This window comes from Phascolarctos cinereus, unplaced genomic scaffold, assembly GCF_003287225.1.
Source record: "Phascolarctos cinereus isolate Bilbo 61053 unplaced genomic scaffold, phaCin_HiC Scaffold_726;HRSCAF=1367, whole genome shotgun sequence".
Classification (NCBI taxonomy): domain Eukaryota; kingdom Metazoa; phylum Chordata; class Mammalia; order Diprotodontia; family Phascolarctidae; genus Phascolarctos; species Phascolarctos cinereus.
Window position 1 is genome coordinate 356,366,480 of NW_027556098.1, and position 11,255 is coordinate 356,377,734.

General features: G+C 48.3%; 2 protein-coding genes across 2 annotated transcripts; both read left to right on the forward strand.

Moving 5' to 3' along the window:
* The first annotated feature begins 4,068 nt into the window (after positions 1-4,068).
* On the forward strand, positions 4,069-4,964 carry LOC110206388 (gap junction beta-5 protein). The gene has a single exon (XM_020983718.2). It carries the CDS (start codon positions 4,069-4,071, stop codon positions 4,855-4,857), a length of 789 nt encoding a protein of 262 aa, XP_020839377.1. The 3' UTR covers positions 4,858-4,964.
* A 2,276-nt stretch (positions 4,965-7,240) lies between these two features.
* Positions 7,241-11,007, forward strand: LOC110206387 (gap junction beta-4 protein). Its single transcript, XM_020983717.2, has 2 exons — positions 7,241-7,565; positions 9,541-11,007. Exon 2 carries the CDS (start codon positions 9,593-9,595, stop codon positions 10,388-10,390), a length of 798 nt encoding a protein of 265 aa, XP_020839376.1. The 5' UTR covers positions 7,241-7,565; positions 9,541-9,592; the 3' UTR covers positions 10,391-11,007.
* The last annotated feature ends 248 nt before the right edge of the window (positions 11,008-11,255 follow it).

The following is an 11,255-nucleotide window of genomic DNA, read 5'->3' on the forward strand; positions in this document are numbered from 1 at the left end:
TGAGACAGGCACACCCGAGCAGTCCTCTCTTACCCAGGAAAAATAATTTCTCGTTAACTGGAGATGAGTTTTAGCTACACTGTCTTTGGCCGGCTGTGGGGAAAGCAGACCCTTGGGGATCCCTGGTGAAGGAGGAGTCAGGCCAGCAGCAGGCCCACCCACCAGGTAAGTCAGTCCTTCTCCCTCCAACTCCCAGGTCCCCAGGTCCAGATGTGAGATTCTCCGGGCAGCTGGCAAATTGAAAATTTCAGAGATTGAGATAAAGGACAAAGACAAGAAGGGGATCACCTAGCTCAGGACTAACCTGATCCCCGGGAAAATAGGTCCTAAGGCTCCTGATCTAGTTTCCTGGACCTGGAGTCAGGAGCCCAGTGAGGGGGTAGCTGGCAGGTGACACCACCTACACGGAGCATCTCGAAGACCAAAATGGCTCAGAATGGAGCCCCTACTGGAATATACACTCCACCACCCCCTCCCCAAAAGCTGCAGGGCCCAGCCCCTTCCCGGTCCCCATAGAGACGACAAGTAGAGACATGAGTGACCTGCTCCGTGGCAGCTGGAATCCAGATGCCAGAACTGGGTGGGACCTGTTCTGCTGGCTCAGCCTGGGCCTGCCCGGCAGAACCTCTTGCCTGCTTATAGGCTGCAGACTGTCTTACTCCAGGAAGCTGGGCTTCACCGAGCTGGAAGCCCTGCAGGCATGGAGGGAGCAGGGAGCAGAAGCCAGAGCGGGGTCTCCTGGGATGTCCGCTAAGGAACCCTGTAAGGAGTTTCCTTTCTCTTGGCTTCCCCCAAAATCCTTTAAACAGAAGTAAACTAGCACAACTTGGGGTAGAAAGCACCCCTCTTTTAATTCATAATAGTAGTTGATATTTATATAGCATTTTAAGGGTTGCAAAAAACTTTACATATATTATCTCATTTGACCCTCGCAACACTCCTAGGAAGTAGGTTAGGTGTTATTATTATCTCCATTTTACAGATGAGGAAACTGAGGCTCATCAAGGTTTTAAGTGATTTGTCCAGGGTTTATTCAGGCAGTAAAAAGGCTAAGGCAGGATTCTCTTCCTAACAAAGTGTCACATCCATTCCATCAAACCTTCAAATCAAAGATTGGCCCCAAACCCAACTCTTGATTTAACTATTGCTCCATCCTGGGAAACAAGACAATTCAGAATGCTCAGCCTCACATTTCACCTCTGCTCCTTTGCTTCCAGGGTTGGGAACCTGCAGCCTCACTTGAGGACCTAGAGATCCACATGTGGCCTCAAGGCCACAGGTTCCCCACCCCTGGACAATCCAAGAAGGCTTCCTGGCAGAAAGGACCTCTGGAGGGACACAATTCAATTCAGTTCAGCAAACCTCTATTTAGTAACCCAGGATCCTGATCTGGGGAAAGTATAAAGTTTGGGAAAGACTTGCTCCCTGTCCCCCATCCCCTTCCCACCCAATATTTTAGGGAAGATGTGAATAATAACTGACACTTACATAGTTCATTAAAGTTTACAAATCACTTTATTTTCTCCTTGGAACCTCCCAAGAGGCAGCTAATTAAATTCTCATTTCAATAGCTGAAGAAACAGTCTCAGAGAGGCTGTGAGATTAGCTTAGGGACTCATGCTAATAAGTGTCAGAGTCAATATCTGAACCCATGTCTTCCTGACTCTGGGCCGAGAGCTCTAGCTGTCACATTATGCTACCCAATAGTAAATGAGGATGGTGCTGGGACAGGATTTCAAGATGGAAGAGCTTGAAATTTAGTCAAGACCCCCTCATTTTACAGATGAGGAAACTGTGCCCCAGAAAAGCAGCATACTGGAGTGGAAAAAAACATTGCATTTCAATTCAGTGAACATTTATGAAGCACCTACAATGTGTAAAGCACTATAATAGGATACCAAGAGATGCTTCGGTGGATAGAGCACACTTGGACTGAGGAAGACCTCAGTTCAAATCCAGCCTCAAACACTTAGTAGCTGTGTCACCTTAGACAGGTCATTTAACCTTTGTCTGCCTCAGTTTCCTCATCTGTAAAATGAGCCAGAGAAGCAAATGGCAAACCACTCCAGTATCTGCCAAAAATGACAAAAATCGACTGAAAAATGACTGAAAGACACAACCTTCCCAAGGCTGATTCAAGGATCAAATGAAATGATATTTGTAAAGTCTCTTGTATGCCTAAATGTGTTGCGTAAATTGAAGCTGCTGTCGGGTTACAAAGATTAAAAAAAAAAAGTAGCCCCTTCCCTCAGGAAACTTACGATCTACTAGGAAGGGACACAACTCTGTCATACAGTTAGGTAACATACAAAGTAATTTCAAGATAAAGATGGTCCCCACGAATAACTGGGAGAACCAGGAAGGGAGCACCTTCCTGTTTTGAAGGAAGACAATAAGAAGGAGGAAGTGCATTCCAGACATGGTAGCCTTTTAGGGAGCCCCGGCTCTGAAGCCAAGTGTCTGTGTCGGGTCTGACCTTCTCCTCCGTAAAATGGGGACAATAATATCTTCGATGCCTACTCCTCCGCTTCCCCCGCGAGTTGTTGTGAAGGAAGAGTAAGCCTCAAAGGGCTGCGGAAATGGTCGTTATTACTTAGTGATCTGCCTGCCCCAGGTTGCTCAGGTCCTCAGGAATAGAGTGGGAGTCTAATTGGAGCTGTATAATTGGAAACTCTTTTTGCTAATATATCTCCCTGCTGACACCCAAGACTGCTGTTGTTCAGTCCTTTCAGTGGTGCCTGACTCTTTGTGACTCGGTTTGGGGTTTTCTTGGCAAAGATACTGGAGTGGTTTGTTATTTCCTTTTCCAGCTCATTTGACAAATGAGGAAACTGAGGCAAACAGGGTTAAGTGACTCACCCAGGGCCACACAGCTAATAAGTGCCTGGGGCCAGATTTGAACTCGGGAGGATGAGTCTTCCTGACTCCAGGCTCTGTGCTCTATCCATTTTGCCACCTAGCTCCCTTGTGGGTTAATAATAACAACAATTCCCATCCTATTTAAGATTTATAAAGATTTGCGATTTGCCTCACCTTATGAGGTAGGTAGTGCAACTTTCCACTTTTCAGATGAGGAAACTGAGGCTGAGACAGAGGAGAAAGAGATCTGATGAACTTTCTATCCCTGTTGGAAAGAAGTATCATCATTTCAGGATTATAGACCATAAAAGTTATCTAGTCCAACCCCTTCATTTTACAGAGGAGGAAACTGAAGCCCAGAGAGAGAAGTCACCCAAGGAGTAAATGGCCAGGCCAGGATTTCAACCCAGGTCCTCTTGACTCTAAATTCCAGTCTAGTTCTGCCACATCACATTGCTGTCATTAGGCTTTGTTAGGCCTTTGACTGGACCTAGTGCCTGACCCTGGACTGGATTACAATGAATAGGGCAGTCTGAGCCAGAGCAAACTTCTGTAGGTGAACAGCAGGTATGCCTCACTTAACACAATAGCTAGGTTCCTTAATCTTACTTTGGATTTCTATGAACAGTCATTGTAAAAGTAATAAAATTAATTACTTGAAGAAACCACCTAGTAATTATTTTAAAGTGAACAATCACATTGTCCTCCATTTCTCTTTATCAGAATTTTTATCATTTGGGCTTGCTTTATTTAACTAGGGCCTACCTGTGTGGGCATCCCCTCCTTCCTTCCCTGGGGTCTTGCCCAGAGGAGATGCCTCTTCTAGAGTTGACAGCACTCAGCCAGGCATGTAATAAAAGTACTAACATTTCATATCAATTTGGGGCTTCAAGATTACAAAGCACTTTCATCACAACTACCCGGTGAAGTAAGAAATAGGAATATTATTACCCCCATTTTACAGATGAGGAAATTGAGGCTCAAAGAGAGCAAATGTTAGAGCTAGGAGTTGAAGCCAGGTCTCCCTACTCTAGGTCTTATGTCCTTTCCCTTCGCTGAGCCCCCGCTCCTGACCCCTTTAGAAAAGAATAAATAATTCCCTCCAAGCATCTGGCCTGAAAACCCATTCCCGGACTGATCCAACCCATGCCTTCCCTGGTCAACTCCTATCTTGTCCCCCTGCAGCGGCAGCCGAGTTATTGAGGGACAATGAACTGGAGCGTCTTCGAGGGACTGCTGAGCGGTGTCAACAAGTATTCTACAGCTTTCGGCCGCATCTGGCTGTCCCTGGTCTTCATCTTCCGCGTGCTGGTCTACCTGGTGACCGCAGAGAAGGTGTGGAGCGATGACCACAAGGACTTCGACTGCAACACGCGCCAGCCAGGCTGTTCCAACGTCTGCTACGATCAATTCTTCCCTGTCTCCCATGTCCGCCTGTGGGCCCTGCAGCTCATTCTGGTCACATGCCCCTCGCTGCTCGTAATCATGCATGTGGCCTACCGGGAGACCCGGGAGCGGAGACACCGGGAGAAGGTGGGCGAAGGCTGCAGTCGCCTCTACCCGAACCCAGGCAAGAAGCGCGGAGGCCTCTGGTGGACCTATGTCTGCAGCTTGGTCTTCAAGGCCGGCGTGGACTCAGCATTCCTCTACGTGTTCTACCGTCTCTACCGCAACTACATGCTCCCACACGTGGTCCTTTGCAGCGAGGACCCCTGCCCCCATACCGTGGACTGCTTCATCTCCAAGCCCACAGAGAAGAACATTTTTACGCTCTTCATGGTGTCTACTGCCATTATCTGCATCTTGCTCAACTTGGTAGAATTGGGCTACTTGATCAGCAAGAGGTGCTGGGAGTGCCGGAGGGGCAGAAGAAGGGGTGCCAAGAAGGACCTGCTGACTGGGGGTGACCTCATCTTCCTGGGCACAGACCCCAAGCCACCCCTTCTGCCCTTTTCTCCTGATTCCCCCCGAGACCAGGTGAAGAAAACCATGGTATAAAGAGTTGCCTGGACAAGAAGGCCACATGCACTGGTAGGCACCATGCAGCACTGGGCACAGAATTAAAAGGGCAGGGCACTGAATGAAGACCAAGGACCAGACTGGTGGGGAGCCAAGGTTCCCTGTCTGGGTGCCATAAATTCCTTTGGGTGGGGAGACCTTCAGTGGTTCATCTAGAAAGGCTACACTTAGTCCCTGCAGTAAAGGAGGCGTCACAGACAGGGGGAAGGACGGGTGAACTCGGTAATGATGACACTCTGCATGTCTTCCCATCAGGAAGTCCTTTTGAGGGAGCAAGCCTCCATCCCCACTGCCCTACGCCATTGCAGTGTTAGCCTACAGTGTTAATATCCAAAGGAAAATAGAGCAGTTGGACCCATCCTTTCTGCCATTATGGGACAGGACACAGGCACCGGCGTGCTCCCACAGCCTTCACAGTCACACGTCCCTTAACCCATTACCCACTTGGAACTGAGCCCCACGAAGTCTCCTACAGCTTGTTCCCTCCCAGAAGGAAGTCAGACTCAAGTTTGGCCACACTCCAGTTGGAGTCATTCCCTTCCGCCTCCCAAAATTCCTTCTCTCCAGCAGCGTGGAGCAGATGCCTCAGTGCCCTGCCCTGCCCTGCCCTGCCCTTTCACCCCCACCCCCACCCCCAAGCTTCACCTGCCCCAGGGACAGTTAGTGCCCTGTCTTACCCCGCAGGTGCTGGCTGTTCTAGTGAATCATTGAATATCAGAGCCGGAAGGGACCTGAAAGATAATGGAGCCCAACCCTAATCTATAACTCTTCTCCTATCCTTCCTCCACCCCCACATGCACTCCACAGACCTCCATAAGCCCGGTTAGAGGCAGGATGGAAAGACGGACCTCCTCGGACTGCAGTGCTACAGGGTTCCCCAGTCACTGTATTAGTTTCCTAGTGATGAACTCTCTGTTTCTTCTCCTTCCTAATAGATAAACTGCTTGAATTTAGAACTCAAATTAAAAAAAAAAAGTTTAAAATCACATGTAATTGAGAAAAATAAAATAAAAATTAAATGTTAAAAAAATAAAACACTGTTTGGTAGCTGGATGCACTGATCCACTAAGATGTGTTCGAAGGGAAAGGATGAGGCTGTGGGTTGACTTGGAGGAATGAGGTAATGGACCTCATAAGCAAACACTACCTCAAGCTCCCTCCCTGGAAGGAAAGGAAGACTGAACTAGAATCTGGAAGTCCCAACTGGGGCGTTCTCACACAATTCCAGAACTCGAGAATCAGAAGGCTCTTTAGAGACCAGCTGGTCTTAGGCCTCTCATTTTAGGGATGAGGAAAATGGGGCTCAGATCTGAGAGGAGACTTGACGGAGCGCACTCAGCAAGATAGCCTCAGGGTCTAGACCCGAATGCAGGTCTTTTGACTCTAAATCAAAGGCTCATTCCACTGCACTGTGTAACCTTTCCTCTTGACACCCTGAAACTCTTCTCTTAGCCTTCTAGTACTCTGGGAGGATAGCCTTCTCCAACCTCTCCCTACTACCATGACTGCTCGCTCCCCTCACCTTGCTCAGCCCCGAACCCCTTTCAAAATACCAAGTCAGAAGTGGGTCTTAAAATATAGTTTAGGAACCAATCAGGAAAGAGTGAAAGTATTCTCATCACTGTGTTATGAAGGATGCCAAGTTGTGGGACCCCTGGGGACCCTAATCTCCTCATAGGATACACTAGATTAAACCTGGCCTAATTCTCATGTGAAGCACCCCCAGAACCACCATCCTGACTGCAAAAGACAGCAACGCTCTATAGTATGTCTAGTGACTTGCCCAAGGTCACCCTGATTAAAAGCAACATAGGGAGGGGTTGAACCCAGATCCCTATTATCCAGGACAGTGTTTTCTTTTTTACCATAACGCCTGCCACTTCTAAATGCATGTTTCCAGTGGCCAAAATGCATGTTTCCAGTGGCCAAAATGCAGCCTCATTAGGCAAATTTTATCTCCTCCCCCCTTTCCATATTCCCCTCAGCAAGGAAAATCTGTGAATTCTAATTCCCAGTAATGACGACAATTATAATCACAATAGTTCACGTTTAAGTATTTTTTTTTAGGTTTACAAAGCACTTTCAACACCGCAGTAATGAAAGTGTTAATATCCCTATGGGACAGATGAGGAGGAAACTGAGGTTCCGAGATTTGCCCAAGGTCACACAGCTAATTCACATTCTAACAGAACATTGTAACAGCTGAACAATCTAAGAAAACATAGGTCATTGGAATACAGACACATAGGAATACAAGACAAGATGTTGTTGAAGTGACTTGAATTCCCCTCTCCACAGGGGTACTTCCCTGCCCTGGGGGCCAAGGCAGAATCTAAAGTTAACCGAAACTGATAGACAGAAAACCTGCGGAGGCCCATTGCATGGGAAAGTCCCCGCCCCTGCGTGCCTACCGGATTGCCTTGGGAGCAGGAGCGGAGCGCAGCAAAGCTCCAGTGTTTGCTCTGTCTCAGTGCCCGTATTGCCTGCCCAACCACCCACTGGCCCGACAAGGTATCTCGGCTGCTCCGCCCGGCAGGCGATGTGCCTGAGTGGGACAAAAGCTTGAGGGAGGTCCATGGGCAGAGACAGGAGACCTCCGGGGGGTTCTCACTCCAGTGGCAGCTCCGGATTTGAGCTCCGACTCTTCAGGAAATGGGCCAGAGGATAGCCTGCTGGGCCCAGAACAGGTGAGACAGCCCAGTGTGGGGCGGACAGACACCAGAAACCAAGGCCCGGGGTGGGGGGAGACTGAGACTAAGAGCTGGTAACAAGGAAGAGGGAGCTACCCAGGGGCAGGGGAAATATGGGGACAGAGTTGGGACCAGAGGAAGAGGATCTGGACCAGCGTAAACAGAGTAAAACCTCGCAGAGCTTGGGCTTGGACCACCAGAGGTCCAGGAGATGCCTGGCAAAGATTAGCCCATTTAGAGAGCAAAAAGAGCTGGGTCTCGGGTCTTCCTCAAACTTGTGTCCCATCCTTTGGGCACATGATTTCAGCTCCCGTAGTTCACTCCTTACCCATTCTCTGGCAATTCTGGAAATTGGATGAGAACAAAAGAGAGCTATGATATCAGAGCAAGGACTCAAATGTGGATCTAGGACCTGGGCAGAAATTCTTGCCAAGGCGATGAGCAAAAACGGCCAGATCCATCATAGACTCATAGTATTTAGAGTTGGAAGGGACCTTTAAAATAATCTAGTCTAATCCCTTCTTTTTGTATCTCAGGAAACTAACGTCTAGAGAAGTGACGTGATTTGCCGCAAGGCAAATCATACAGGAAAGAAATACGAGGTGCTAGGGAGGGTCTTGAGAAAAAATTAAGTAATAGGAGAGAAATGGAGGACCGCACCTTATCTCAAGGGTGGCCCCACCTCAGCAGCAATCCCAGAGCCTATTTCCCTGGCAGAGGAGCACTGTTGTGGTTCAGTTGTATTCGACTCTTCTTGACCCCACATAGGGTTTTCTCGGCAAAGATATTGGAGCAATTTGCCATTTCCTTCTCCAGCTCATTTTACAGATGAGGAAACTGAGGCAAAAAGGTTTATGCAAGTTGCCCAGGGTCACACAGCTAGGAAGTGCCTAAGGCTGGATCTGAATTTAGGTCTTCTTGACTCCAGGCCCTCCATTCTTTCTACTGTGCCTCCAGCTGCCTAGAAAATGAAAAAGAGTAGAGTCATAAAAAATCCAGGGGTCCCTTCTTTTTGGCCTGGCATGCACTAAGGCATTGTCATGAGCGGAAGAAAAAGCAGTTTATTCTCTCATGTTCTTTGGGTCATACAGATGTTCTTAATTGTTTTGTATGTCAGAGAACCCTTGGCCAGTGTGGTAAAGTCTATGTATCCCTTCTCAGAATCATGGAGTTGTTTTAAATTCAGAATTCAAGGAAATATTAAATATCATTTAGAGGTTAGTGGAAAATTAAGATGTCATTTTTTTCCCCCATCCAAGTTCTTAAGCCCCCTGCTATCTATCCAGGGGACTCCAAGTTAAGAATTCTTGGACCAATGCGAGTCTGTGTGTCTAAAGCCCTCACAAGAAAGGCAGTGCTATGGGAGTTAATCGTTGGAGATGAGGGGGTGGAAGACGTTAGGGGAGCAAGAACTGATTGTAAACTGACTGTATTAAGGGGCAGCTAGGTGGCGCAGTGGATAGAGCACCGGCCCTGGAGTCAGGAGTACCTGAGCTCAAATCCAGCCTCAGTCACTTGACACTAGCTGTGTGACCCCGGGCAAGTCACTTAAACCTGATCGCCTTACCCAAAAAAAAAAAACATTTATTAAACATCTGCTATGTGCCAGGTACCACTGCGCTAAGTGCTGGGGATATAAATACGAAAAAGAAAGACAGACCTTGCCCTCAAGGAGCTTACAATCTAATAATGGAGGAGACAATACATAAAAAGGAAGCTGAAGAGGAAGGGGAAGGCAAGGGAAAGAATTTTCATAGCCATAACAAGAGTGTCTGGAATTTCCCTGCCTTTGCTCAGCCCCAAAGCAGGGAACATATATGACAGAACATATTCTTACTGTCTTTCTTTGTCAGTTGGGTGGGCTAAGAGGTTGAGATATGAGATCTTTTTATTATCCCCGCATTTAAACTATGCAGGGTATCCTGCTGATTTAGGAGTAGATGGGACTAAAGTGTGGCTACTTCCACGTTAGGTGATTCAAGGGACAAGCATCTCCTGCAGCCTGTGTCAGTGAGTCGGACACCATGAATTGGGCATTCCTCCAGGGCCTCCTGAGTGGGGTCAACAAGTATTCAACCGTTCTTGGCCGAGTCTGGCTGTCGGTGGTACTGATATTTCGAGTACTGGTGTATGTCGTAGCAGCAGAGGAAGTGTGGGACGACGACCACAAAGATTTCGACTGCAACACTCGGCAGCCGGGCTGTGCCAACGTCTGCTACGACCACACCTTCCCCATCTCCCACATCCGCCTGTGGGCCCTGCAGCTGATCCTGGTCACCTGCCCCTCGCTGCTTGTGGTCATGCACGTAGCCTACCGGGAGGAGCGGGAGCGGAGGCATCGCACAAAGCATGGGCCCCAGGCCAGGCCCCTCTATGGCAACCCAGGAAAGAAGCGAGGAGGCCTCTGGTGGACCTACCTACTGAGCCTGATATTCAAGGCTGGCGTGGACGCCGGATTCCTGTACATCTTCCATCGCCTCTATAAGAATTATGACATGCCCCGCGTGGTGCACTGCTCTGAGGACCCCTGCCCCAATGTGGTAGATTGCTTCATCTCTCGGCCCACGGAGAAGAAGATCTTTTCCTACTTCATGGTGGCCACGGCTGTTATCTGCATCCTGCTCAATCTGGGGGAGGTGTCCTACCTGATCTGCAAGAGATGCCAGGAGCTCCTAGGTCCACAGAACTCTAAGCATCGGCAGCATCGGAGGCGTGGCCACCATGGCCCCTTGGGGTCTTTGCAGGATGCCTGCCCCCCTTATGCTCCCTCCCAGGCTTTGCAACAAGGTGACTCCACCAGGGATGTCACATTGCCCTGTTGAAGTCTCTTATTTCAAGCAAGGACGGAAAGACAGGACAGTCATAGAAAAACCCTGCTTCTGGAGTTAGAAGAACTGAGTTCTTCTATGCCTTAGTGACTTTGGGCAAGTCCCACCTCTAGTCCTAAATCTTATCATCTGTATAATGAGAAGGTCGGACTAGATTATGTCTAAGGTTCCTTCCATCTCCAAATCTATGGTCCTATGACTCGATATTGACAGATTTATAAACATCATGGCGGGCAGGGATGGATGGAGGGATGAACCACTTTCTCTCCAATCAGCTCAGTCAAAGTCCCCTCACCTGAGGAAATGTGATTTTAAGTGAGCAGCAGACCCTTAGGAGGAGTAGATAGGGTAAAGACAAACTTGCCACCAGCAACAGAGCCTGTCCCTGGAAGGGTACAGGGCCAAATAAGCAAAAAGTTCAGCTTCTGTGTCTCCTTCCCCTTAGGAACTCTCCCTCCCATAAGCCCCATTAGAGGAGCTAGTGTAGGGTGGTGGGGTCACCATGAAGAGATGAAGGCTTTCTCAGGGACTGGATTGGGACCTCACATGTATACATACCTACAAAAGGAAAGAATTCTGAATTAAAGCATTTTATAAGTACTTGGCAAACAGCTCTGGCCTTGGAAAGCAAGTCAATAATATTTAAAGTAATTCACCCCTACTCTCTAGGGAGTAAAAGTCCTGGGGATGTGGGATAGAGGGAAGGAGAGATGACAAGATGGGGATAACTTCCTACAATTAAAGATGTCCACTTCTGGAAAGGGCTGCCTTGAGAAGCAATGGGTTCTCCCACAATCACACACTGGCTATCTTCAAGCAGAGACTGGATTGGGAACCAGTTGCTGGGAAAGGGGCTCCT